This window comes from Neurospora hispaniola, assembly GCF_033458365.1.
Source record: "Neurospora hispaniola strain FGSC 10403 chromosome Unknown B0T23scaffold_8, whole genome shotgun sequence".
Lineage (NCBI taxonomy): Eukaryota > Fungi > Ascomycota > Sordariomycetes > Sordariales > Sordariaceae > Neurospora > Neurospora hispaniola.
In genome coordinates this window covers 631,218-658,053 of record NW_026944413.1, presented here as the reverse complement: position 1 = coordinate 658,053, position 26,836 = coordinate 631,218, and the positions used below count along the sequence as shown (strand labels likewise).

General features: G+C 52.1%; 9 protein-coding genes across 9 annotated transcripts; 3 read left to right on the top strand and 6 right to left on the bottom strand.

Moving 5' to 3' along the window:
• Window positions 1-193: 193 nt before the first annotated feature.
• Window positions 194-5,125, top strand: B0T23DRAFT_407456 (uncharacterized protein; the record flags this gene model as incomplete). Its single annotated transcript, XM_062839190.1, has 4 exons — window positions 194-255; window positions 929-1,747; window positions 1,808-3,900; window positions 3,972-5,125. The coding sequence occupies 4 exons, from the start codon at window positions 194-196 to the stop codon at window positions 5,123-5,125; spliced, it is 4,128 nt and encodes a 1,375-aa protein (XP_062689068.1).
• Window positions 5,126-6,327: 1,202 nt separating this feature from the next.
• On the bottom strand, window positions 6,328-8,269 carry B0T23DRAFT_227317 (uncharacterized protein). Its single transcript, XM_062833818.1, has one exon. The coding sequence runs from the start codon at window positions 8,035-8,037 to the stop codon at window positions 6,334-6,336; it is 1,704 nt and encodes a 567-aa protein (XP_062689067.1). The 5' UTR covers window positions 8,038-8,269; the 3' UTR covers window positions 6,328-6,333.
• A 90-nt stretch (window positions 8,270-8,359) lies between these two features.
• On the top strand, window positions 8,360-8,889 carry B0T23DRAFT_325137 (uncharacterized protein; the record flags this gene model as incomplete). Its single annotated transcript, XM_062835483.1, has 2 exons — window positions 8,360-8,423; window positions 8,696-8,889. 2 exons carry the CDS (start codon window positions 8,360-8,362, stop codon window positions 8,887-8,889), a joined length of 258 nt encoding a protein of 85 aa, XP_062689066.1.
• A 1,779-nt stretch (window positions 8,890-10,668) lies between these two features.
• On the bottom strand, window positions 10,669-12,842 carry B0T23DRAFT_387798 (uncharacterized protein). The gene is made up of 4 exons (XM_062837705.1): window positions 12,755-12,842; window positions 12,486-12,625; window positions 11,373-12,170; window positions 10,669-11,221 (listed from the first exon to the last, which is right to left on the bottom strand). The coding sequence occupies exons 2-4, from the start codon at window positions 12,555-12,557 to the stop codon at window positions 11,021-11,023; spliced, it is 1,071 nt and encodes a 356-aa protein (XP_062689065.1). The 5' UTR covers window positions 12,558-12,625; window positions 12,755-12,842; the 3' UTR covers window positions 10,669-11,020.
• A 322-nt stretch (window positions 12,843-13,164) lies between these two features.
• Window positions 13,165-15,577, bottom strand: B0T23DRAFT_324880 (uncharacterized protein; the record flags this gene model as incomplete). Its single annotated transcript, XM_062835465.1, has 5 exons — window positions 13,165-13,518; window positions 13,632-14,480; window positions 14,620-14,722; window positions 14,809-15,420; window positions 15,543-15,577. The coding sequence occupies 5 exons, from the start codon at window positions 15,575-15,577 to the stop codon at window positions 13,165-13,167; spliced, it is 1,953 nt and encodes a 650-aa protein (XP_062689064.1).
• Window positions 15,578-17,302: 1,725 nt separating this feature from the next.
• On the bottom strand, window positions 17,303-17,494 carry B0T23DRAFT_407451 (uncharacterized protein; the record flags this gene model as incomplete). The annotated part of the gene is made up of 1 exon (XM_062839189.1): window positions 17,303-17,494. One exon carries the CDS (start codon window positions 17,492-17,494, stop codon window positions 17,303-17,305), a length of 192 nt encoding a protein of 63 aa, XP_062689063.1.
• Window positions 17,495-17,600: 106 nt separating this feature from the next.
• Window positions 17,601-22,376, bottom strand: B0T23DRAFT_227214 (armadillo-type protein). The gene is made up of 10 exons (XM_062833816.1): window positions 21,326-22,376; window positions 21,036-21,224; window positions 20,496-20,961; window positions 20,320-20,441; window positions 20,190-20,261; window positions 19,899-20,123; window positions 19,725-19,828; window positions 19,365-19,623; window positions 18,557-19,304; window positions 17,601-18,501 (listed from the first exon to the last, which is right to left on the bottom strand). The coding sequence occupies exons 1-10, from the start codon at window positions 22,175-22,177 to the stop codon at window positions 17,708-17,710; spliced, it is 3,831 nt and encodes a 1,276-aa protein (XP_062689062.1). The 5' UTR covers window positions 22,178-22,376; the 3' UTR covers window positions 17,601-17,707.
• A 949-nt stretch (window positions 22,377-23,325) lies between these two features.
• B0T23DRAFT_387788 (uncharacterized protein) lies at window positions 23,326-25,367 on the bottom strand. Its single transcript, XM_062837704.1, has 2 exons — window positions 24,827-25,367; window positions 23,326-24,765 (listed from the first exon to the last, which is right to left on the bottom strand). Exons 1-2 carry the CDS (start codon window positions 25,120-25,122, stop codon window positions 23,739-23,741), a joined length of 1,323 nt encoding a protein of 440 aa, XP_062689061.1. The 5' UTR covers window positions 25,123-25,367; the 3' UTR covers window positions 23,326-23,738.
• Window positions 25,368-25,746: 379 nt separating this feature from the next.
• Window positions 25,747-26,629, top strand: B0T23DRAFT_324681 (DUF1917-domain-containing protein; the record flags this gene model as incomplete). The annotated part of the gene is made up of 2 exons (XM_062835446.1): window positions 25,747-25,780; window positions 25,851-26,629. 2 exons carry the CDS (start codon window positions 25,747-25,749, stop codon window positions 26,627-26,629), a joined length of 813 nt encoding a protein of 270 aa, XP_062689060.1.
• Window positions 26,630-26,836: the final 207 nt, after the last annotated feature.

The following is a 26,836-nucleotide window of genomic DNA, read 5'->3' as shown; positions in this document are numbered from 1 at the left end:
AAGGTTAATTATCAGATTTGAGCGGCAGTTGATGGAGGCAAGTGCGCCGGGGATGTTGTAAGTGACTGCACCAAGAACTCGCTTGCATTCAGTCCGATGAAGGTTTGGTGAATTGGCTCTTGGGTCGAGCCCCAACCGACAGACTAACGAGCAGTGGATGTAGTGATGATCTCATGCGATCAGTAGCGACAAGATGGTGAGGTTGCAAGGAAAGAAACGAAGAAAGACGACCTTGAAGAGGTCGGTGTTATGTGTGTAAGTGCCGTCGCAGACAATTGGGCAGCTGCTACACTACATCCGGCCGGATACTGTGTAGTGTTCAGTATGTACTATGTAGAGGTAGGTAGTAGACGGGAGGTACACTACCTGCTGGCGGACCACCACTCCTGCAAGTGTCATCGACCTAGCATTTATGCACACCGGGTTTCACGGGAGCAATTTGAGCATCAGGTTCAAGTCTGAAGGCGTTTCGGATCCTTAAAGATGGCTACGACAATCTTATGATAAAGTGCTGCCTATCTTTGCCCCGTGAGCTACACGTTGTTCGACCGGCTCTTTTGTTTACTCCCCCCTCCACTTTCGCTCAACCTAGTACCTAGGTAGGTAGGTAGGTACCTACTATGTACGTACTGTCTGCACTATCTGACTGCTTGAGACAGCTGAAGGCAGGGGACCAGGTAAGCTTCAGAAAGCACTGACCAACAGAAAGATGGGGAAGGTTCCCATGTTGGGTCCTCCATTTCTCCAATCACAATCGTCCAAACAGCCATTGGCACACGCTAGCAGTGAGGCCAGCCAAGCAGCACTTGCAGTGCGGGCAGCGACTGCAAACCCTCAAAGAGACCACAACCGCGTCTTTGACGTGACTTGTTACTAGTTTTCAGAGTGTTGGGAAATTTTAGGCCTGTCTCTGCCTGCCCGCAAACAGGAAGAACAAGAGGAAGACTGAGAATGCCTGTTTTGATGTCGGCTCTCCATATCACCACTACTGCCAACGACTGATTAATCACGCCTCTCTCTCCTCGTGCACCATTTCCTCCCGTCCTTCGGCGACCGATAACAACGACAACGACGATAGCTACGACGATCACGACGACAACCACAACGTGCACATTGTTGCGCCCCGTGGCCACTACCAAGCCGTCAAGCCTTCACAGACTCGGCATGCCATGGCAGGCAAGGACTCTATAGGCGGCTTTCCCATGGCCGGACCACGACGACCCGAAGCTGCTCCCGCGAATCGCGCCCGGACGGCAACGCCCAATGCCCTCCCCGTCGCCCCCCCGAGAAATGCACCAGCACCAACAGGCCCAGGGCCTGTGATCCCGCTTCACGTTATCGATGCGCCCACACAACGCCTCTACGCCGTTGCCGTCTACGCGGCTCTTTTTGCGTGGAAGCTGTACGACTGGACCCAAGTGGTGGAAGAAAATACCGAGTCTTTCTGGCTGTTCCTCAAGTGGATCGCCCTAGACCTCATCTATCTCTTTGGCCTGCCAGAGCTTAGGATACCCTGGCTCGAACTCTCCCAGTCCTTCGTCGTCTTCGCCTTTGTTGCCCACGCCTTGGTTGACTGGATGCTCATGTTCAACATCGGCCTCCCGTGGCAGACATGGCTGTTCGGATTTGTCAAGGTCTTCTACGACCGGGAGCTTGCCATTACCGAACATCAAGTCAAGGTGTCCAGCATCCTCTACAACCACTCCCTCCTCATGGGTAGGCAGATTATCAACATTCTCCCAGAAGGGTAAGTCATGCCAAGTAGGAGCACTAGTGAACAAGCCCGGCAAAGCTGACCATTTACCAGCTCTGTGGTGCTCAACCCCGAAAACACCCCGTACTGCATCGGAGGGGACACCAAGATTGCCTCGATCCCTCTGTTCTTCAATGCGACGACTCCCATCGATGTCGAGATCATCCGCACCGACCTCGAGACCAACGAACACGAAGTCATCAAGTTGACAAGAGGCCAGCTCAAGGAAATCAAGAATGAGGTCAAGAGGAACGCAGATGACGAGATCTTCACTGTCAAGTACAACTTTCCCGTCAAGAAGCCTGGTGCCTATCGATTGGGCAAGGCGCTTGACGAGTATAAGCTTGAAGTTCATCGAAGGACTGCCCTCACCTTTGTGGTTCCTTGCCCTCGCGCTAGCGTCGAGGTAGTCTCCTCGCCAAACCGCTGTGTCGGCGATTTGTCTGATCTCAGCCTCTTGGTTGATGGCACGCCGCCACTAAAAGTCATCTATAGCCGCACCATCAACGGCAAGGACCACAGCTTCAACATCCAGAGCTTGCAGCCAGAGGGCTTCTCTTCTCCGCTCCTCGGTGCTTCGCGTAGTCTTGCGAGACTCATTGAGGATGATGACGTCTCCTGGGCTCGAGCTCAACGGGTCCCCGTCAACCTCAATGAATCCATGAACGCTGGCGGAGTCTGGCAGTATTCCGTCGATGAGGTTCATGATGCGTTCGGAAACGTTGCTAGGTACACCGGCCATGCTGACGACTTGGATCCCAAGACAAGGCCAAAGCATCTGGTGCAGAACCTCTTCGTCAAGGAGCGACCGCGTGCGCGTCTTGAAGGGTGCGACGTTAGAAATCCTCTCAAGGTTGCCAGGGGCGGTTCCAAAGATCTTCCAATCAGATATGAACTTCCTGGCCCCGTGCCTGATGACACTACGTACACCATCAGCTGGCTGTTCTCGCCGATTGACACCCTCACCAAGAGCGGTGACCATGGGGATGTTGTTTCTGTCGGCACCTACGACGCCAAGAATGCCAGGGACCGGCCGAGAATCGCTGCCCCTGGTTTGTATACACTCAAGTCGGTTGTTGCCGGACAATGCGAGGGAGAGGTGCAGGAGCCGTCTTCTTGCTTGCTGCTGAACCCTCTCGAGCCCAAGCTCACGCTGCGCTCAGAGGAGATTCCAGATACTTGCGCTGGAAATTCCATTGGGTTGCGCGTCGACATGGACCTCATTGGTACTCCACCCTTCAACGTCAGATACGAGGTCATTTCCAATGGGCAGCGTTCGGTGGAGCGTATCAAGGTTAATGGCCTACGTTTCCAGCAAGAATTCATCCCTAGAATTGCCGGACATCACAAGTACGTGTTCACACATATCGGCGACTCCATCTACGAACCTCAAAAGCTCAGCGGGCCCGAGTATATCCTCGAACAAGATGTCAAGCCAGCAGCTTCTGCCAGCATCATTCACAGCACTGGTAACATGGCCGCTTGTCTTAACGACGATGTCTCGGTGGATGTGCTGCTTCAGGGCGACGCACCATTTACGCTAGAATGGGAGATTATCCATGACGGTAAGAGAAAGCAGTACAAGGTCAAGGATATCCAGACGAACAAGTATCAGATCAAGACGGGCTCCCTTGCTAAGGGCGGCGAGTATACTCTGGCGTTGACGAGCGTCCAAGACAAGAGAGCGTGCCGTAACTTTGTGCAGGATGAGGTCAAGATCTCAGTGCGCCGCCAGAACCCAAGAGCAGCGTTTGGTCTTATCGATGCCAAACGCAGGACGATGGCAGTTGAGGGCTCGACGGTCAAGCTGCCGCTTCGCCTCACTGGAGAGGGCCCATGGAAGGTTTTCTACAGCAATGTCAATGACACCTCGAGAAACGCCCCCCGGGTCCTGGAAAAGACGATCAAGCACGACAATGATTTCCTTGATGTTCGCACCAAGGGTATCTTCCAGATCACAGATGTCTGGGATCGACAATGCCACGGCATTGTTGATCCGAAGGCATCGTCTTTTGAAGTCGACTGGTTCCCTCGTCCAGAGCTCGCCGTTGTACAGTCTGCGCACGTTCAGCCAGATGGCACCAACAGCTTTGTTGTGAGCGATGTCTGTGAGGGTGACGTATCTGGATTTCAAGTTGCACTCAAAGGTAGATCTACTATCAGCCGCCCCATCAGGCACATTCCTTGGTTTCCCCACAGCCTGCTAATGTCTACATAGGAACGCCTCCCTTCCATGTCGAATACCAGATTCGCCATCAACCTGCGTCTGGGCCAGCCTCTATCAGTAGGAAAGATTTTGAAGCTGCCCTCGGCAAAGCTTCCGTCCCTGCAGACACCTCCAGGGCGGGCCAGTACACGTACACGTTCAACTCACTTTCGGATAACCTCTACACTAATGACCGGACTTTCAAGCCCGTAACTGTTAAGCAGAAGGTCAATCAAAAACCCACTGCCGCCTTCGCCAAGCCCGGTCAAACCTTCAAGTACTGCAAGACGGACCAAGGCGAATCCGAGTCGATTCCCATCACTCTCAACGGCATCCCTCCTTTCAACCTCGAGTTCGAAATCAGACATCAAAGCAGCCCGATTCCGGAAGTGTACCGTACGCCTGCAATCAACTCCAACTCGTACGAGATCCAGATCCCGCGTCACCAGCTGCGCCTTGGAACCCAAACGATTCGCATTCGCAGCGTTCGCGACGGCAGCGGCTGCCACTCGATTTCCGATTACACATCTGCCCACAGGGATACTCCCGATGGCAAGGCCCACTCGGTCCAAATCCAGCTCTTTGAGGCGCCCACCATTTATCCTCTCGAGACTCGCACCGACTACTGCGTCGGCGAACGTCTCGGGTACTCCCTCGCTGGTGCCGCTCCCTTCGAGGTTTGGTATACCTTCAACGGGGAGGAGTCGAGGGCCAAATCTCCCACCACGACTTTCCGCCGTATCGCCGAGCACCCCGGTGAGTTCACGATTACCTCGGTTAGTGACAGGGCATCCGAGTGCCGCGCTCCTGTCAACATCTCCAAGACCATTCACCCTCTCCCCGCGGCCCGTATTTCCAAGGGTAAGCAGGTGCAGACGGACATCCACGAGGGTGGCGAGGTCGAGATTCTTTTCGAGTTCTACGGAACCCCTCCGTTCGAGTTCACGTATACTCGCAGCACCAACCCCAAGAAGAAGGGTGAGCGTGCGACGGTGTTGGAGACCAAGCACGATATCAGCGAAGAGTATAGCAAGGTCATCAAGGCCAGCCAGGAAGGTGCATACGAGGTCGTGGCTATCAAGGATCGGTTCTGCGCGTTTTCGACGCAGATGCTTGGGGTGGAATATGTGGAGGGTAAGGATGGGCGGTTGCTGAAGTACCAATGATCACCTTCTTTGTGAAAATCAGAAGACAAGAAGGAGTAAGGAATGGAAGATGGCAAGAAGCGAAAAGGGGTCGGACATGAAGGGAGGAAGGCGGAGGAAAGAGAATCATGCAGGGAGTCTCAGAGAAACAACCGAAATGAAGAGTGAACACATGCTGGGTGGCACGGTATGCTCTGGTCGGCTGGCCATGGCCGCGCATGGCATGAAGTGGGCTGTTGAACAGCCGAAGGAAACAAATCAAAAAAATTAACAATGGAAAAGAAGATGAGAGAGATCGGGTTCTAGGGATGGAGGTCTGGTTTTCGTGTTTTCGTTTTTCTCTTTTTTTTTTTTGTAACGAATCACTACCACTACTCTACATCCACTTATGTGTTTTTCTGTAGACTAAGAACATAGCATGGCGTTTTCTGTCTTTATGGGGAACGAACAATTACCACAGCTCACGAAAATGAACGGAATAGGATATGATAGGAAGGCAGAAGAAAGGGCGGGCGGCAAAGAAAAGGATCAATGAAAGGACTTGAAATCATGCTGAATCAGGGTTTCTGTTTCCGTGCGTCCGTTCCTTGAAAACGAACAAGAGTGTTGCAGTATTTCAAAGAGCTTGACTTGCCGCACCGTCCCTAATGTCCTCATGCACCCTTTTCAGCTGTTATAATTACAAGTCGTTTTTACGTATAACTTACTGTATTCTCAATGTTTCAGGCTATTATACTGCGCTTAGTTATTAGGGTATAAAAGTAATCGAATATAGTTAATTGTAAAGTATAAGCGCTTCGCTATTGGTTGTCTAAATAAATATAATCGATATGGGGGGTGTAAAAGTGGTTGTATAGCGATGTTTCTGTGTAGAAATGTAGCCTTAACTGTGCGGCGCATATTGAAAGCGTCAAGTTTCATTGACACACGATTGGATGTTATATGACATTCTAAAAGTGGGCTTTATTATACAAAGCAGGGAGTTTTACATGTCAGCTGTCATCGGTTGGCATGTGGGGAAAAAAGGGTGCGCGAAGTCAAAATAGGGTGCATGAGCCATGAGGACATCAGGGACGGTGCGGCAAGTTAAGCCAGCCTATCCCATTCAAACTTTGTCCCGTATTCCTTCTCCTCCTGGTATCCATCCATTCATTCATCCCCGGGAGTCTGTGCCTTCTTCGCCCTCTCCCCAGCTTATTTCATTCCGGAAGTCCTGATTAGCCCAGTCACTACCCCCTCTTCCCATCACTAGCACTCTTCGCCCTCTTCGCAGGGCTCAGATCTTCACTCGGTCGATGATGCAGCTTCTTGTTCGCCAGCACATCATCCCTACTCCTACTGCTACTGCTACTACCAATAGTACTCTCCTGCACGCCAAATAATAACGACCTAGCACCGGCTACCGGTGAGGAGCAGCTATTGCTTGCGAGGAGGGTTTGCTTCTTGAGGGAAGATGGTACAGGTACAGACAAGATCGAGATCGGTGTAACCACCGGCACAACAGCACTCTCCAACCTATTCAGCGCCTCGGTGAGTTTTCTCCGAGCTTCGAGCTCTCTGTTGGTACTTGGAGAGCTGGAGAAGGATGAAGGAGAAGGAGGAGAGGAGCAGGTAGTAGTAGAGGGGGAAGGTGACGATCGAGGTCGATAGAACTCTTTGACAATGCAGAGCGCTGCGTGGTAGACTTGGTATAGGAGGAGGCGAATGCCGGCATTGGGGAGGTCTTCGATCAGCGAGGAGATTATATCGTTGTCGCTGTTGCTGCTGGCATCTGTTGGTGGCGGAAGGCTGGATATTGTTGGTGCAGGTGCACGAGTAGTGGTGGTTTGTTCGGTGATGGCTGTGATGGACATGACTCCTGTGCTGGTGCTGTGGGTGCTGGCACCTGTGTTTCTACTGCTGCACCCGAGATGGTTCGCATGGGTAGAGGCAGGACCGGTTTCGAAACCTTCCATGAAGGATTCCGAGACGCCGTCGCTGAAGATGGTAGCTAATAGTGGATCGCCAAAGACGCAGTTACTCCAATCTTGAAGGCCGGTAAGCGTTAGTCGTCGTTCTGTACCGATGTAGTTGTCTGACGCGGATGATGCTGGTTGTGGTGCTGTCGTGTAGTTGTTATAGCCGTTTGTACTTGTCGTGCTCTCCACGGTGACCAAGGTGTTTGTGTCATCAGCCACGTCAATAACCACTAATCTCGGCGTCTTGACCTCGTTGAGCAAGTGCTCAAACCGCCTGAAATGTCTTCGTATCTGCGAGTAAGCCATTGTGACCGCCATGTCTTCGCCGTCTCTTAGAACACCCTCCAATAACGACTGAAAGGCAGTTGACCAATTCCTTGCTCCGTCGGCTGCCACCAAGCCGCCTTCTCCAAGCCTGGCCACCTTGTCCGAAAGCTCTATTCCTGGCATTTTAGGGACGACGACCGCCACGGGGCCGAACCTGCCCGACGGTGAGGTCATTGACGAGAGGGATCGGTAAAGTTGGCCGAGATGCTTATCCAAACGTTTACGCTCCAAGTGGCTGGGGGGAGAAGGCAACAAGGCAACAGGAATGCCATGTTGATTATTCTCGAAGACGTTGTAGGCTGACCCTAGCTCGACCGGACCGTGACTTGAAGTATGCACGAGGGTCGGGAGGAATCTCCGAAGTGTTGGGCTTGTAAAGCTAGTCAAATGGTTTCTGGCAAGAGCATCCCTGATCCATTGAACTGTTGCCGCTTCGAATCCTATTATGAATTGTTCGTGCCTCAGGCGTCTGAAGAGTACTTGTGGCGGGAGTGAAAGGAGGAGTGTTTTGCCGTCAGAAAGACTGACTTCGAATATCCTTTGTGGTCGAAGGGAAGCGATGGGTCGCAAGCCATCGACCTTTACGTGACTGGGTATGGTCGCGCTGAGGGCAGCCTGTACCGATTGTTTCGACGGTTGTCGACACATAGCAAGACTGTAGGGAAGGATATGTCCTAGGAGTAAGAGGTTGTGAATAGGAAAGATATGATTTGGAAGGTCGACGGAGGGGACGACTTTCAAAAGACAGTGTCATATCTCTCTTGATCCAAGAACATTGCGGCCAAAAGGATCCCTTTAGGACCCTAGCAGCTGGGTGACTACTTGGAGCCTGAGTACTTGTACCCTACCTGTGATGTGTGGAGATGTACATAGAGACTGGAGGGTACTGTGGTACTTTGAGGCTTGTTTTAATTGGGAAAGGGGGCGGAAATTTCCGTTCGATGATGGGCATCGACAGAGCTAGCCAAGCATGTTGGATCTCTGTGTACTAAAACTCAGCAACTGGCCGGCAATTGGTATTGTAGATCGAGACGGTATGTGATGATACCCGATGCTGCTAAAGATGGGAGAGGAGTTCAACCGTCGTCTGTTCAGCCTTTTTTTTTTTCCGTTTCAGACCATTGGGTTACAGGTGCTCTGGCACGAGTATCTTGTCAGCGTGCCATCTCTCTTTTTTTTCCTTTTTTTCCTTTTTCTTCTCCTTTGCCTTTTGGTATGATTGACCACCGCGAGGATAGGAACTTGGAGGATGAAGGAAGGAAACAGGCTTCTGTGGGCTTTTAGCTGCCCACTTAGATAAAGGTAGGCGTGAAGCTGAGACAGAATCCGTTTACACATGCTCTTTACGGACAAGACCCATATGTACCCCATATGCCCGTCAGCTCGGTAGCAGGCCAGGATCAGGATGGGTTGGAGAAGTCCTACAGGTACCAGGCCGTTCCGAATAGGGGATGCGGCCCGGACGAGGAAGGACCCAGAATGGACTGCCGGACTGACTAGCAGAGGTCCATTATTCGCTGGACCCTATACCTGGTATCAGACATAGTGTGTAGAGAGGATGGAAATCCCATTCCGCATATCTGTCTTGTGGTGTAAGTCTATGTGTTGTACAGTATGAATACGAGCGTGCTTTGAGGATACCTCTACGGACCATACCGGGCCTCTTGAACTTGAAAGTTTGGTGGCCGTGATAAGTAGTCTAGGTAAACTGGTGGGGGGGCGATCACAACGCCAGTGAGCACTTTAGAGGAGTGCCGGAAGGTGGTGTTTGATAGACGGAGCATCGCCAAGCACAGTTCTGGTGGAGCACTAGTGTTGAAGTGACGAATGAGGCGTTGAGAGTAGCGAGAGCGAAGAGTTTCGGCGCACAAGATCGACGGGAAATGGTTATAAGAAAACCCGGAGTGCCGGAGTGCCTAGACCACCATGGCGTGGGTACGTATATAACACGATGAGATGAGGACGGTGAAAGTCCACTCATATCCGCTCGGGTGCGGCTGACAAGTTGAACGACGCCCTAGAAGCCCAACCCATGGCCAGCTACTTGCTAATATGTATACCTCGACCTTGAAAGCCCTTGGGGATTCCTTGATGGCTGGGCAGGAGAGGCGGCGGATTCGTTGTCGACGCCACCTCGCTATGAGACGTCGTCAACTGGACGATCCGGCACGATACATGTGGCTAAGAGGATGCCAAGGGAGTGAGTAGCAAGCGAAACCACAGGGTCGGGCCGGGACAAAAACGTGGTGGGGGAGAACAAAGAATTCAGCGACCGGTGAGGTGACTGAGTGGTGAGTCGATATCTAGCCCAGTGGGGGGCGGGGATAGGACGGACAGGAGAACGAGAAACGAGCCGGGCAATTGCTGATTGGCCAGCAGCAAGCGAAACACGCCGGATTGGGAAGGGCGGATGGACGAAAGCACGTTACACCAAGCGCGGGCGGGAGGCTTTCTCTACCTACTCTCGCTCATCAGACTCATGCTACGAGCAAAAGCACCTTCCTAAAGTGGTTGTGTGATCTGGGGGATATTGCATGCCAGGGCACCGACCCATGATGCTGCCTCCAGTCAGCCCGCCACGCCTTTGGGTCGCAGACAGTACCAGTAGCATGTCTTGATGTCAGCTTGTTGGAGATACTATCCATCGTAACGATATCGGACATGAACCCCAACATGTCCAGGGCACGTTTGCCGTCAGAAAACGAAACGAAATGCGATGAGCTGGAGGCAGGCCCAATGCCCGTAGGTAGGTAACGCACAAAGCATTGCGTTGCGGCCACTCGTCAATTTTATCTGGAATAGGGCTTAGCGTCCGTCAAACCCCAGGCCCTGCCTGCATTTCACTGTAACTTGCCAACGGACACAACTACAAGCGCTGAAGATCATGGCATCCTGCAGTGTAGCCTCACTTGGTGATGGCATACACACAGTACTTTGTACAGACACCTCCAGACATCGACTTATCATGCAGGTGCCGGGCCCCGGGGAAAGTGTTGCCCTGTGTGTAGTGTACACAGCTTGATTCCATGGCAGCCCGTGGACATGACCGTAGAATTGACAGGCAGGGATTTGACTTCATCCGGCCCCAGATCTCGCTCCAAACCCATTCCAAGGTCCAACTGCCGATACACAAGCCTTTCATACTATACCTACTAGGCACACCCTTTCAAGTTAATCGGATGCTACTGTAAGACACGGTCATGTCACTGCACCGTGCACTACATGTATACTTGGTCGCACACCTCACACTCAGGTTAGAAAAAAAAAGAAAAAAAAAAAAACCAGCCAGACCGACGCGCTGGATAAGAGGCCGCGGTTTTCACCTTGATCGCTACAACTCTCGCTTGTTTTCACCTTCCCGGGCAAAGCATACCTATTGTAGACATCCCTCTCCCATGCTGCATTTCACTAGTGTAGTACTCATGCATCTCGCCAGAAAAACAAGGACCGCTACTTATACGGCAAGTAGGTAGGTACATGCCTACGAAACCAGTCCCCGCCCCGCTCCTGCTGCCTGCCGCCGCCACCACCACCACCACCGAAATGTCTCCGGGGCCGGTCCATGCCTCCATCACTGGCCCCTCTCTTCCGAATCCTCAAGTCTCAAGCAGCGGTAGAACTAAGCAGGCTCCTATTCCTGCTCCTTGGTGTCTTTGGTCTCCTCGTCCTTGACAGGCTCGGACGTCTTCTCATCTTGCTTCTGATCCTGCTGCTGTTTCTTCTTCTTTTGCCCAACCGTCGTGATGCCAGCAGCTTGGTTGTATAGCTCCGTCATGTTGTACTTCTTCAGCTCATCCCAATCACCATCCACAACACTCAGCCCACAGACCGTCTGTGGTTGCCCCGTAAAAAAAAAGTCAGTATTAGCAAGCGGATTCTCCACCATTTAAAGGTACAGTACTTCGAGAGTGAAGTGAAGCAGTGCGCGCGAGGTGTTTGTGGGTCAAGGGGAGGGAATCCCCCAAGACTATAGGCTGTCTTACCTGAAAGATGTCCACCAAAATGACCTTGTCCGGGTTGGTCAAATCAACCCTGTGACGCTCATCGTTGATAAGACCGGCAATGGTGTTGATGACCACGTCGCGCTTCAGGTTACTGTGGTTACGAATGGTGGGCCGGATGGCGTAGGTGTAGGGCTTGTACTCCCTCTTCTTGTTGTCACCCTCCTTGTTTGTCTCTGCCTCCGCACCATCTCCTTCTGTCTTCTCGCTCTTTTTCCCGCTCAAGTCAAAGTGCTCCTCCAAGACCTGCCTAGCCGTTTCGGCCAGGCCCTGCTCCGTCGCCTTGCCCATGACGCTCATGGGCGTCAACCGGTTCAGATAGCGGCACTTGATCTTCCTAATGTCGGTGCACTCCTTGGTGTCGACGACGATCCTCTTGACGAACTCGACCGGCTCGATGGGGTCCTTTGTACGCACAAACAGGAGACAGTCAATGTTGAGCTTCATGGCCTTGAGCAGGGCCCTGTCTTCCTCTTGCTTTTGGACTTCGGCCGTCTTGTTCTCCTTCATTGCGCCGAGTTCCTTGGCAATGGCGGCCTCAATATCTAGGTCCGCATCGTCGTCATCTCCCACTTTGGCTTCTTTGCTGGCAGGCTTGATGCCGTACATGGTTTCAATGTACTCTTCAAAGAGGTTGATGACTTCCCGTGCAGCCTTGTTCTCCTGGTGGCGTGCGCAGGTCACCCAGATGCCGCGGTCGCCGATCTGAGGGATGGAATTGCGCTCGAGAGCGAGCTTATTCGCTTGGTTAGGTGTTGTCCATTTGCCGGCGCCGCCAGTCTGTTCGATTTGGGTGTTAGTCACCATGCAGCCGACTTGTGCAGGAAAAGGAGGAGGGGGGAGAATTGCAGACGTGATAAGTTGCCCAGGCCTTTGATCACGTCCCTGACAACTCCAATAACCAAGTTGAATGGGCGGAAGCACCCATGAGACAACTTGTCAAAGCACCTCAACCGCATGAGAGTCTGAGGATATTTAACTGTGCAATATTTTTGATGCATGTTCAACCAACCCGGAAACAGCTTGAAGAGCATACTTTCTCATCCAAGCTTTCCAAATAGATTCATGGCCAGCGGATCATCCAGGAGCGAATACCTTCTTCTTCTTCTGTTTCTGGCTTCCATCACCGCCGGGGGCGTTCTTTCTCTTGCCCTTGTCACCTCCCATGTTGACTTCAGAATTCTCCTCTGGTGGGATTTTGATGGTGAGTTCGATAGATCTGGAACTAGCGCTCTCTCCACGGTGGACATTAGTCTTTGATATACAAGAGAGAGTGGGATGTATCTGCTTTGTACGCTGACGAGGACTGCAATGGCATTTTTGACAAGCACTGGAGATACATGAGAATATTCTGATGGAAATACCTGTTATTATGAGTATAACACTAAATGACACGGGCGATCGGTGGTCGCATGTGGAAGAGGTACGTCGCGGCGCGTGTTCACATCAAAATTACGATTGAATGAAAGTGAAAAGAATATTTTGTAAGGACGTTTTTTTACCCGTACATACATCCCTGTCAGGTCACGTGGGTCCTTAAACAGCCCCTTTTGTTTTGTCCTCGCACATCACTCAACACTCGCAAGAAGTCCAGTCTTCGATATCAGAGATGTGCAAAACATCTGGCTATGCGAGATTCCTTATGTGGTAGGGGTTTGTGGTTATTCCATTATATTGGATCTATATCCGTGGACTCTCCCGGGGCGCATGTAAAACCATCGCCTCGACATCACAGGCCCCAAATTCCCGGGAAAATCCGTCCAAGTCCTCTCATTCAAACAGTAAGCCACTTTCTTGCAACAACCATGACCTTCTCCTCCTCTTCACGTCTCTCCTCGCTGTTGGCGTCATTGTTCCCTATTCGCTCAGACTTATTCGTGGTCTCATCGTATCGTCCCTCCTTCCCTGCTACACCGGTCGCTTTTGCCAGCAGTTCTTTCTTCTTCAATTCCATAAACTCCATTTGCATCCTCTCTCTTTCCTGTATCGGATTGAGCGAGTATCCAGGCTGGATCGGTGGTGAATTCCTCGCCAAGGAGATAATAGATTGAAAATCTTGTACATTGGGGTATGGTTGGGCCATAAGACCATCGCGGCGGATGAGCATTGACGGGATGCGTACTTGTAGCTGGGATGGGGTGAGAGCGGATCAGTACGAATGTCGGGTTTTTCATGGGCGTAGAAAAAGCAAGCGGGGATGACGGCATCAAATAAACCAAGAACCCAAGATTCCAAACTCACCTGCGCCAGAATATTCGCATACCGGATCCCCAGCTCCTGACCGATGTACCTCAGTCTCCCCCTCACCCACGTCCTCTGATCCTCCGTCAAATAATCCTGCCCCATGACACATGCCAACGGCCACGTTAAAAAGTACCCAGACAGTCCTTTTATCCCATCCTCGTCCTCGCCACATCCAAATCCAGACAACTGTTCCTCTTTTTGTGCATCGACCTCGCCATCCTCCTCCTCCTCCCCCTCCTCCTCATCATCATCATGATCATGATCATTCCAATTTCGATTCCAATTACTACGATCCTGACCCTGCCCCTGACCCTGGTGCCTCCTCTTCTTCGTCCGATAATGCCATCCTAAATGATACGGCACGCTCGCTAGCACATCGCCAATAACCTCAGCACACACCCTGGCACTATGCGCGTACTCAGGGGTGGTCCGGTAGTCAACGGGACTACACGCCCATGCCGCGCAGCGAACCGTGATGCTAGCGAGAATCAGCCGCGTGACGCGCGCCATATTCCATACCGAGGCGATCCAAACGTCATTGTACACGTCCACGCGGCCCGGGAATACCTCGGCGTGGGCGTAGTCGGTGTTGGCGACGTAGTTTTGCCAGCACAGGGTGCGGTAGTGCCAGTGCGGCGGAAGGCAGGCCATCCAGTCGACGATGGCGCGGTCGAGGTCTTGGGAGCGCCGCATTAAGGAGAGTATTTGGGCGGTTCGTTGTTCGTAGGTGGAAGAAGGTGAGGATTGTGCTGAGGATGAGCGAGGAGAGGAGGGAGAGGAAGGGGAGGTACCGGCGGCGCTCGCGGCAATCCCGTGCGTCATCATGCGAGTTACTTCGGCGCGGAGCTCACTGGTTTGGAGGTTAAGACGGCAGCAGTGGGCGGCGTAGGAGTCGTTGACTGCGTTGTCAAGCCACCAGTCGACGCCCATTATCGGGGGGCAACCGGAAGTCAAAGCGTGGATGATCTGTAGACGTCGTTAGTACACTCTTATGTGATGATCCGTCTGCAAACTTGTTGTCCTTGCCTGCTGTGTTCGCACGGCGATGAACAGCTGTAACCCGGTCTGAGTCGCGAGCTGTTTCTTTCCTCGGGCCTTGACAAGTTGAATGGCCCCTTCAATATGAGAACCCCACGCAAACTCGCCCATTTTCTTTGCCGTAATGTTCTCGTACATGCCCAAAAGTAACACCGTCGCCAATACCGAATCAGATGTGCACTTGACTCGATCCACCAATGCGGCCTGAGTGGCTCTCAAGGCCTTTGCATACTCTCCATGTGCGCTCGCAACAAAGTCGATCCCGTCGCTCTTGACTCTGTTTCCCAGCGAAGCCAGTGCACAAGCATTAAAAGCAAACTGGAGATGGGGTGCCGATGACATCGTCTCGGTTTTCATGAGTGGGATCAGATAGTCCATGAACCCTCTCGTCGTTCCCTGGCGGGGAATGAGCACAAAGTTGGATACAAAGTGACATGATGCCTGCGTCTCGGTGGGGATTTGAATGGCCGGTATGACCGCAAGCTCGAAAGGTGACCTGACTGCCTTCCGCGCCGTAGATGTGAGAGAAAAGTGCCGCTTCCCGTCGACGCTAGATGATGACGATGATGCTCCTGGACTTGAATATGACCTTGGGGCGCCTGATCCTGAGCTGGAGCCACCACTCCCTGCTGACATCTTTTGCTTTCCCTTCTTGTTGGCTCTCTGGACCCTTCGTTCTGTTGCTTTGGTGACATTACGGAAGACTAGGTCGAAGTCATCCTTGTACCCGGGACATTGTTTCCTTGCTCTGAGACACTGATTACATGTTGGTTTGGTTTCATCGCACTGGATAACGCACGAACAGCAAGTGATTGTGCCGCGGGGTCAGCTATTGCTGTAGTCAGGTTCATCGCATACATCCCGGCTTACCTTGATTCTTCGTGTGCGACACACTTGACAACCATTGGAGGGCTTTCCAAGATATACCATGGTCACAAGATTCGTGGGAGCAGGCTCTTCGCTAATGAGGCCTGGAGGATGGAGAGCCGGAAGGAGCAATAGGGCGCTGCTTCGTGTGGGCAACAGTCCGAATATAGTGCGGCTGGGTGCCGGATCAGGTGGTGGGTAAGCGTTTGATAGAATGACGACACTCGCTATGGTTGGTGATTGTTGCAAGGTCAAGGTGGTCGATGATCCTTTGGCCCTTAAAACAGATAACGTAAGTGAGAATTACGCTCTTCGAGACCTCAAGATTTCCAGCAAGGCTGTCTTTTGTATCTCTGAGGGGCTAGTAGTAGGTAATCTGACTCACTACATGAGACAGTGATGAACGCCAGGAGAGATGACAAGGACAAGGGATAACTATAGAGGTAACTTCAACGTTACTGCCACCTTATCTGCTCTAGGTGTGTATTAGCCGCCTTTACTTTCAAAGGGAGACGGAGATAGATATGGCGACAGTTTGAGCATGCACAACATGGACAGACAAATATCCGAGGGGTGGAAAATAGTATCGTGCCGTTTACGTATTCAAAAGATGTTGATCGGAAAGGTCTAATTCCCCCTTCTAGTGTACTTCAGGGTTGAGTGTCATTCGTAAATTCCACGCCACAACGCCAAGTCTGGCTCGACCCTCAGAACCGGGTTGGTCCGCAACACAACGGCGCTCGATGCCACCTGGATGCTGAAGAAACCGTTTACTCTTACCTTATCAAGAACTGAGATTTGTTGAAACTGCGTAAACAGTCTCGTTTGAGCGTAGTTTGATGCCTGGGTGGTATCACAGGCGTAAACTCTCAGACTACCAAGACCATCATCTCACCGTCATTGTTCCGACAAGGGTTGTGCGGGTGATAGGTTAGCTGGTTGGCATTAGCTCTTCAGGGGTTGGTAGCACGATCTCCATGGTCTAGCCCAGTCTTGCCCGTTTGGAATCACGCTGCAGGTCGCCCCTATTTGTTCCATTAGTAAACGTAGTATAGTGTAGTACAATCCAAGCCCTGGTTTATGTATTTGTTAGTTTGGTACACCAAAAACCAGCGCTCATCAGACTTGGTAAGCGGCCGAAATTCTCGCGGATAGGTGCTGTAAATTAGTATCTTGACGTTCTGATGGGGACGGAGAGGTGCTTCTGTAACGTTGAGAGCCCTAATCATTGTCGAAACATAGAATGGGAACGAGTTGTTCTCTTCCCAAAACCCGTTGAGGTCTCTAGATTGGCTTGTTTTGCCCCATCACAACAACCAAACTAACAAACAACCCAGCATTGTAGTGTACCGTTCCCCGGAATGTCGGAAGTATTCCGACATGTTCCTGCGTGATACCTGTAAAGGAAGTTGTGTGCCAAAAGACCGGCAACACTGATTCCATGACATTGTGTTGGACATCAAGGGGTCAGGTTTCCATCGAGCTAAGTTGAACGGGCACCCTAAAACTAACATCAATCCACTACATTCTAAAGTCAACCAACGGAGGCTCGTTTCCCGAACCCACGGTCGCTTTTGTTTCTCTATATACCTAAATTTTTTTCAGCTACGCCGACGTCTAAGGGTCAAATCCCGACTGGAAGTTTACATCAAGGGAACGGCAGTCGGCCATGCCAATCATCAACCGTGCTATCGCCGTAGCTCTCCTGGTCTCCGCTGTTAGCTTTCATCAAACTGCCCTTCAACCCATTCTCTTCCCAAGCTTTAATTTTCGCTATACATGCAAACTCCTAGATCAAGCCTGAGCCGAGGTTTCGAGTTCGCGACTGTCATTACCCCCAGATAAGGGAGTGAAGTATTATCGAGTTCAAAGCAGAGAACAGCGGCATCGGCAGGCGAATGTGTTACGTCCGACTCGCATCGTGGCGACTTCATGCGCCACACGGTAGGATCCATCGATCTCACGGTGCGTATGAAGGTTCAAAGTTATGGCGAAGCAGCCAAGAACCTCCCAGAGCCCCCAGGGGAGCATATAGGAGATCCTAATCCTAGAGCTTTTGTGTGCCATTGCCGCCTGAATACAACTGTGTAGCGCTGAAAGCCCGAAGTCGATAGGAGCAAATGTAACAAGCCGCTGACACTCTGTACTCTTGCAGGTCTAAACATCGCTCAGTGACCTTCGTCGAACATACCGGCGACTCCTTCTAGATCAGGAGTCGCTTGCCTCTTGCCAGTTCCTTGTTCAGTACCAGTCACGGTAGTATCGACGCCCTGCTGAGGTGTCATGAATTTCTGGGCCATCTTGCTCCTCTTAGGAGCCTTCTTGACAAGATCTTCTCTAGGGTCCTTGAGCTTGCCCAATTCACTAATGCTCACACTCTTGACATTTCTCAATAAATCGAGCACAACAGCGCGTTGTTGGCGCGAATGTGTCCCGGGGCGTCGCAGGAAAGTAAGCGTCCTATCCACTTCCTGTTCCTTAATCCCGGGCAGTGAGCAGAGAATTTGGCGGGGCGCGGAGTTACCTCCCGAGAAATCATCGCCGACGCAATAGTGAGAAAGGATCGTTGCGATCAGTGTCGCAAGGTCCTTCTGGGTGTCAACGAAATAAGGATCGTTCATCGAGGAGATCGCGGCTCGCATCACGTCGGTGCCGAGGAACTGGTGAATTTCCGCTTTGGTAGCATCGGGAATAGGGTAGTTCTCATCAGGTAGCAATGGATAAGGGGGTTCCTTTTGCTCTCTAGGCTGACCCGTCTGGATCTGGAACTCCGGTACGATAGATCGGAAAACGCGCAGGACGACGCCACAGCACCTGGTATCACGCATGTGAATCGCGTGGCAAAGGAATAGTAGGAGAGGGCCGGCGATTGACGTTTGCATGAGACAGAATCTCCGAAGTGATGGATACCGAGATTCCGGAGTGGTGCCGTTGGGAGAGGCCGGAAGGTTGCTAGGTGGTCCTAAGTAGGGTCAGTAAAACGTCAAGGACGTACCAGTGGTGATATGAAAACTTACCGGTCCTTGCCGGGTCAAGGAATTCAGCCACCATGATGGCTGCGGTATATGTCAGTTGCCTGAGTATGCTTTCCGCCTTCATCTCCTCCGTTAGTTCCTCATTATCTGCGACCTGCACGGTTTGCTTTTGGCCCAGCTTCTCCCATTCGCTGCTGATCTTGGCATCCATCTGCTGGAAGCACGCGGCCAGGATGGGAGGTAGGAAATGATCCCTTAGCTCCACAGGACAGTGATCAACGAGATACCTGACCAAGTTCAGCAGATTAATAAGCTGATGAGATGAGAGGCTGAACGAATCGGCGAACAAGGCGTTTGCCAAAGGTCCAGGAAGTTCCGTGAACCCATAAAACTGCACATCAAGTCGGCTCATGCAGTAGATAACGGCGTAGCATGCCTCGCGGACAAAGCGCACAGTTCCACGAATGGTGGAGGCAAGCCCTTCTAGCGTGTTCTTCTTGTCTAGGACTCGCGCATAGAAGTCGTCTTTGCTGCCTTCCGAAATACCGGCTTGCCAAAAGCGGTCAGTTAGGAGACGGCTGACAACAGGACGCATCTCTTCTGGGAGCAAAGACCAGTTTTTCGGATCATGGCACGCATGTGCGTAGCTCAAAAACTTGAGCAGTTCTGGTAAAATGGTCGGGAACCCGTCCTGCCACAGGGCGCAGGATGCTTGGTAAGCAGGAGAATTTTTCTCCAGTTTCTCGACAGAGTAGGTCAAAAATGACTTAGTTGAACGTAACGGAAGGAACTGAAGGTATGTCAGCAACTACAAAGCAAGTAGGAAGCAATGGTTCCCAGGATAACATACCGTTTGTCTCTGTTCAAGTTCGGCTTGAAGCGCCAACCCTTCGGCATCAAGTTCCACCGCACCCCAATCACCAACTTGGTGAACATGGCGCTGTGCAATGTAGTTTTGCGCCTTGTCTAGACCGATGAGCTGGCAGAATCCCTCGAATGAGCTGAGTGATTGTCGCAACGGGGCTTCCTTCCACTGGTTTTTGACCGGCTCGACGAACTCAGCAAGACGTCTGATCCGCGTTTCTTGGTCTATGCGAGTTGCTCGGTGGCTATGGGTTCTCCACTTAGTAAGGTTTGAACATGGTGAACTGTAGCTTTGGGTGGCAAGCCATCCTCGGAAGTTCATGGGGGGCTAATCGAGGAGTCTTACATGATGATAAAGAGGAAACTGCGATACGCAATCTGGCGCTTCTCATCGAGAGTTCCAGAGGCGATCATCTCCTTGACCTTAACCTCAAGTTGGTCGTAGACGTCCTAGACAAACACATGGTAAGTTAAGTGGGAGGCTAATGAACATGACATATGACAGGCTAGCACCACTTACCAGTAAATGATCAGGCATCTTGGAGGCGAGCCTTTGCAATTCAACCATGCTTTCAGTTTGGAGATCCCTGATGGCATCATTGAAGGTCTTGTGCTCAGGCTGCAATGCAGGCCATGTCATAAGAATATGCTCGAGCACCCTCAGCATGAAGTTGGCTTTGGTGTCAAGAGCCGTAGTGGAGAAGGCGACAAGCAGCTGGAGGATACGTTTACGGATCAGAGGGTCCTAAAAGTTTGTCAGTCTTTCGTCTTCATTGCCAACTACTCAACCAACACGTAGATGACGGCATACCTCAATATTCATTTCCAGCAGCCTACTACACCACTGCTCAAGATGTGTTTCGATACTCGAAATTTCCTGGTCCTGGTGCAACTTGTCAGCTATTCATCATGAGTAGTACAGCGCAGTAAGATGATCTTACTCCTCCAGGGAGTTCTCCTTGTCTTGCCCTCCACTTAACGTAGCCTTTGAGGGCTGCCTCAATGACCGTGGCATGGGCGTCAACTCTCAAAACGGGCATGGAATTTTTGAGGTAGGTTGCCGCTAAGTTCCGCGTTAGTCATCGGTCCCGTGTGTTTTACGGCTTAAGCAACTTACGATTTAGGGGTGGCTGTCCCTCATATAATGTTTGCAAAGCATTCTCTGCCTGGCTCAAGATGTACTGGAAAGCATCCGTGAGCCTCAGCTGGATGATGCTTTCGATAATAGAACAACTGTATCGCCTATAGTTACCCAGGAAAGCATGTCTCTCCGGGATGGTATCGGTATCCTCCATGAGAAGAACAAACGTAGGATCTTCCGTATCTTCAGGAAGGTTCTCATAGCGCAACAGTCGAGAGCTACAGACGTCCAGTAGGGGGAGAACCATGTCAGTTTTCCCTATAGCGGGACCTAGCGAGCGGTGGTTAAGAAGGCGCGTCCAGGTCACAAGGACGGGAATGGAGACAACGAGGCTCTGACTCTGCACCACTGCTATTAGAAGCTTCAGGAAGTCCTGAATGTCAACCTGGGGAGGTATGGAAGCGTACTTCCGGTCAAGGTAGTTTCCAACACACGAGATCATCTGTGATTGTCAGTAATAGACCTAGGGGAACAATGCGGGCGGGTTTCCCCAGCGGTGTAAATGTAGCAACTTGCCTCGGAGAATTTCTTGGCAAACTGGTACTTGTCGTCGTCAATGTCCTCAGCGTCCACTGTCGACCATTCAAAAAGTCGTCTGCAGAGGTCGACCGACTCGGGGCTGTACATGGGAACAACCAGATCGACGAACTCTTCGCTGCTGAATGCTGACCGGGAATAGAGAGAATGCAACGCCTCCAAAGCAGCCTGTTTCAAGAGATAAGAGTCAACAGCTGGAACTCGAGCAGATATCAAGAGCAATCGCACAAGTGGAAAAGTGGTTGGACAAAGAGGGAAGGCAAGATTACCCTTTGCACGGTCACGTTTGAGTTGGCAAGGCCATTGCATATAACAGGACGGCAACCGGTAGCATGAATGGCTTTTGGTATTGCCCAAGGCATCACGGAGTTGAGAACGGCCAAAGCTTTGACGACACAGGCCCGGACGTCCTCATTACTGTCGAGGTTCTCGTTCAAACAGTCTCGGACGAGTTCTGTTACTCTACTGATCCATCCGTCGTCACCGAATCGCACCTGGGGTTCGTGTTGACGGGTTGGGAAGGCTTCGCTGAGCACTGCAGAAGGGGTGAAGATCTCAACGCACCCCTTGCTCAGCGCTCCCTCTCTATGAGCAACGATGGCGTCTTCTCCGTTGAAAATCTCCTCGGACAAGATTTCGAGAATCAGGAGCACGAACTCCTTGTGCACGGATGAGCCCGGAACCTGCCATAGGCGGTTCAGCAACTCGTCCATATCCATCCACTCGGCAACCCAGCAGCGCTTAGCTATCTCGACCCAGAGCTGGGCCATCTTTGTTCTGAGAAAGGGCGGATCTGATTTTGCGACACCCTGTGCCAGTTGCAAGATCCAACCGCGGAGAAACTCGCGTTGGTTGGTGTCATATTCGGACCATTTGTGCTTGACCGCATATTCGAGAAGAGACAGGCCGTAGTGGCGAACGACGGGTTCTTGAGAGCCTCCGGAAGCAAGGCTGAAACCGTGCGAGGGCGCGTCACCGCGGGTCTTGACTTCTTCCAGAAATGCCTGAGCTTCCTGTCGGGCCTGGTTGGGAGAGTAGGGGCTGTGGACAATGTTGAGCGCTTCGTGAATCCTCGCGATGACAGGATCGGCGCCGGCACCGGCGGCCCCGTTGGTGTCCATGTCGCGAACAGGAAGAGTCAGTGGCTAGAGGAATACTCGAGGGTGGAAGTAGATGTATCTTGAGGACGCAGAGGTCGGGATGATGGAGCCTGTTTGCAGCGATACGGGCCGCGGCGGAAATCGAGACCGAGAGGGTGTAAAAGATGTGTGCTCAAAAAGAGGCGATCGTGGACATGGGATTGCTGTACCGGGTCACGCTCGATTAGACTGGGAACCGTATGTAGGTACAGTGTAGATGCACCGTAGGGTGTGTTGTGTTTACCTCAACCGCAGCGAGATCGCCCAAGGTAATAATGTTTGGCGGGAACCGACGTGATGGTACAGACGATCAAGCTGGAGGGAAGCAGAGCTGGGCTAAGTGGTGAGCCTGATGGTATGACCTAGTCTACACCGCAACCGTTAGTGGGTAGCCTGGTGCCTTGAGTAATATGTGAGCGAATGAAGCAAGCCAGCCACCGTTAGAGGCTGGAATAAGATATTGGAGGACAGGTAGAAGGTAGGTAAGCAAAGGCGCGTCGAGGAGTCTCGCCTCGCCGGTGATCTATACAGGAAGAGAAGGTTAGGTAAGTACCTCCAAGAGGCACAAGGTGGTGACGGGAAATTGGAGTTGTGAGCCTGGCGGGGATGTTTTGGGGCCCGGGCAGCATGCACGAAATTCCACAGGCCGGGGAAATGACGGAATTAGTTCACTTAGGTTGGAAGTCCACCGTGACTTAGGTTGCTGTTATGGAACGTTGTCCGTCCATCCACGGAGGCTTGACCGCCGGGGCCACAGGTAGGTCCACTAGGTATGTACACAGGCGACCAGGAGCCCGGTCCCTACAACTCCCCTATATTTTACACTGGCAGAGGCAGTGCCGTTTCGCGCAAGGTAGTCTAGACGGGAGGTACCTAGGGGTGGCGCTATAGGTACCTGTAACAGCACAAGTACTAGTGCTTGCCCCAGCCACACTAGTGCAAGTCAAACTCCACTGAAGTAAGGTACAGTTGTACATCATATACCTCTGGAAATTAGTGTAGTGTACTATGGATGTACATTAGGGTAGGTAGGTGGGCAGACACGCTTCAGGCTGGGATCGGAGCGGGCTGCGGATCCATCGCCGCAACTTCATCGATCCAAAACTCCACAACACACCCACCTCACCGGGAGGGGCACCTGGGTAGGTAGGTAGGTAGGTAGGTAGGTACGCAGTAGGTACCTCAGGACCTCAGGTTGGCTTCCATAAACAACGAGGGATGGAAAAAAGAAGGCGGTCAGCTTATCGCTCGTTATCGGGAGGCACGTACAGTAGGTACCTCTAGTCCCTCACAGTGTGCTTGTACAGAATTATGCATGCACCCCACTGACGGAATGAACTGTTCGCTTGAAAATAGCTGCGTCACGACGAACACTTGAACGCTGTTTCGTTCTTCCGCGGTCGGGACATGTCCCTGAAACCCCCCGACGTGCTTTCGGCCTTCGAATCCTTCTGGTTTACTTTACTGTCGACACTATCTATGTAGACATGTCGTATCCTCTCCCTGGCCAGGATAGTCTAGGCACATTGTTCGCCTTTGTTCTTCAAGCCCCAAGCTCAAGCTTCCAAAGACACAGCAGCTTGTCATAGAAACTCGTCGACACGACCGCGAGGGTTCCCTCCGCGCTCAGCTGACAATCACTGCCATAGTTCATGCTCTTGTGCTCCTCAAACCTCCCAATCACTAGGAACTCACACTCCCCAGCGCCGCTCTTGGAAAGCTCGACAACCCGCGTACCCGCATGCATACACGACACGAGCATCGTCAAGCGCCAGCCCTGCCCATCCAAGAGGCCCATCTCTTTCTTGACAATCTTCAACCTCCATACGCCTCCTCCGAGGTTACGTTCTGCTAGCTCGACAGCCCGCCCAAAGCCGTAGGCCGGGATAGAAAAGAGCCGGATGTGATCATCGTAGCTTCCCGTGACAACGAGCTCAGACTCGCCGTCCTTCAGCCCCAGGGGCAGTATCGCCGTCACTCCAGCACCATGGCCTCGCACGTTGACAGGCGGACGGAGCGCCTCGATGGTATAGGGGCTTTCCGATTCGTCGTCCTCCATTGCATGGGCGCTCCGAGTGCGCTTGCATACTTGGTAGCGCAACGCCGAGTCGTCACCTCCTGATAACAGCAGAAACGAGTCGTTTTCTTCCCCTTCAGGTGGGCTGAGAGACGGGGAGATGGATACATACCAAGCCTCGAGGGTGTGAGTGAGGATCGGCTCAGGGTGCATCACCCAGTCGCTGCCATCAAGGTCTCTCCCGAGGTAGATTAGGTGTACATAGCCGGCAGTTGTGGTTACGGCAACCATATCCGGCTTCGTAGGATGCCAGCTGAAGTGGGTGAAGATGACCTCGTCCTTGTCACATAGCCAGTCCTCCGCCGTTTTGCACATACTTGCCATGTCCATGGTCTTGAGATGCTTCAGGGGTTCTGTTTCCCCAGGACTTAACCGAAACAGAGCCAGGGTGGCCGTGCTGGAGACGGCGGCGCACATGTCTTGCTTGCCTAGTGCTGGGTTGAAATGAAGGTCGAGGATGGCCGATGGCTGCATCAGCGTCTGGACGTGGACTCTGACGGCTTGTCAGTTTCCGTTGGTGTGCTCTTTGCTTGCTTGACAGTGGCTAGACTTACAGCTGGTCAGCCACGAGCTGAAATGTGAGAATGCTGCCATTGCGGTTTTGTGGCCCCTCCTTCTCTCCTGTCACCGCAGCCTCGTCTTTGTCGATGTTCTCGTCCTGCGCCTCCATCTCCTTCGCTTCAGCAGTTTGCGCAGCAGCGGGCCCTTCATATCCCTCCAGGTTGTACGTTCCGATCAGAAAGTATGACGGCGCAGACGGGCAAAATTCGATGCAACTGGGCGGAAGATCAAGCTGCATTGACTGAAGGGAGGAGACTGGCTCCGGCCACTTTTCACTGGGATCACGCATTTTCTCAGTGAAGCCACAATGCCATGCCGACTTCAAATCAGCAGGCACGATTTGGCGCGTAAGAAGATGGTCGCAGAAGCTACGGCCGTATAATGAGGGGGGGAAATGATGAGAATAAAATAGTTGTGACTATGGTCTCTGTGCAGGAGACTATTGGTCGGTTGGTCGTGACGTGATTGTTGTGGTAGTGCGTGCTAATTGTTTGGATTGTTCGGCTCTTTTCTCATGTTTTTGTCGTCTTTTTCTATCTTGGGGGTCGTTTGAAAATGATTGAGAAACCCACACTCGCACTGCAGCAGCAACCACCCCCACATTTCCATCATCCTATTCTTGTTGTTGTTGTCCGCTCCCGACAACATCCAGCTTATGGAAAAAGTTGTCGTGTTATAATTGTACACACCAATATAATCAAGCCAAATGATACGTTCCCTACTCCGCCCATCTCCGAATCCGAGCCACGCTTCTAGTGCGGCTCGGTGTCTGTTTGCTGGTGCATCATCCCATACCTCAACGGCACACGAACGCCTCAGAAGAGGCTTCCACAACTCGCCGGCTTGGCCTAACCAGTCACAAAGGTCACCGTCCAGCAAGACAGTAATCAGATGCGATAAATATGATAAAGTCATGCGGAACGGTTACGCAGTGTCCTCGATTGAAAGTCAATGACCCCCACCTCCTTGCTGTCAATGCATTACCATGAATCCATGAGTCTGCTAACACCAGTACAGAAAAACATCAAAACAAAACAGTCTCTCGGCCAGTGACTGGTTTAGAAACATACGACGTAGACGACTGGTGGGAGAAGTGGCACCCCATCGCACGAGCAGAGACCAAGCCACCTTGCATATTCCGCAAGGATGCGCAGGGCCGTTCCCTCTACAACCCTTACACCGGTAGTCTGGTTTCCTGGCAGATTCGCGAGACCGTTGAAGGTTTCCTAGCACGCACTAAAAACGTTGAGAAAGGCTTCATCCGGGTCGCCAACCCTTATGCGCCGCCACGCTGGAGGCCGGCCTGGGAGACCTACAGCAAGGCCGGCGAGGAGCGACTGAGGATGTTTACCGATTTCATCAAGTTCTACGGCTACGGCAACGAGGCCGATGGGAAGCGAGATCTGGGCAACATAATAACGGAGCGGGCGGAGGTTATGAGGAACCTAACCCGTCTGGCCGACGCTTGCAAACTAAGGGCCGGTAAGTGGTTACTATACATACCGCCTGACCGGGTGGAGGAGGTCTGGAGGAAGATCGCCACGGCCACGGTGAAAAACGAGCTGGGGTCGGAAGCGTGCATGAGGCGCGGTGGCATGAAAAGTAGGCCACAATTGGAAGGCGAGCTGGTGAAGGTCTACTCCAGAGACTTCCGAGACAAGGCGGAGGCTGCGAGACTGCTGGAGAAGCTTGAGAAGCTCGGGGCCCTCGATCCGAATAAAGAGTATTATTACAAGTCTGGTTCGTTCCGCTACATGACATCTTATCCCCAACATCATTTGCGGACTACTACGTAGGAGAGGGGCTGACCGAAAAATCACACCACGTAGATGCCTTGTCGCATCTGAATCTTTATGCCCATAATCAATGGGGTCTGAAAACTTCACTGGTGAGTATTCGATATCTATGGAATAGTGTTACATGCCTTCTTCCGGGGCATTCTGTCTAATCTTGTTGTGCTTTGTTGCTATAGCGGAAGTACTAACAGAACTGTTGTGCTCACA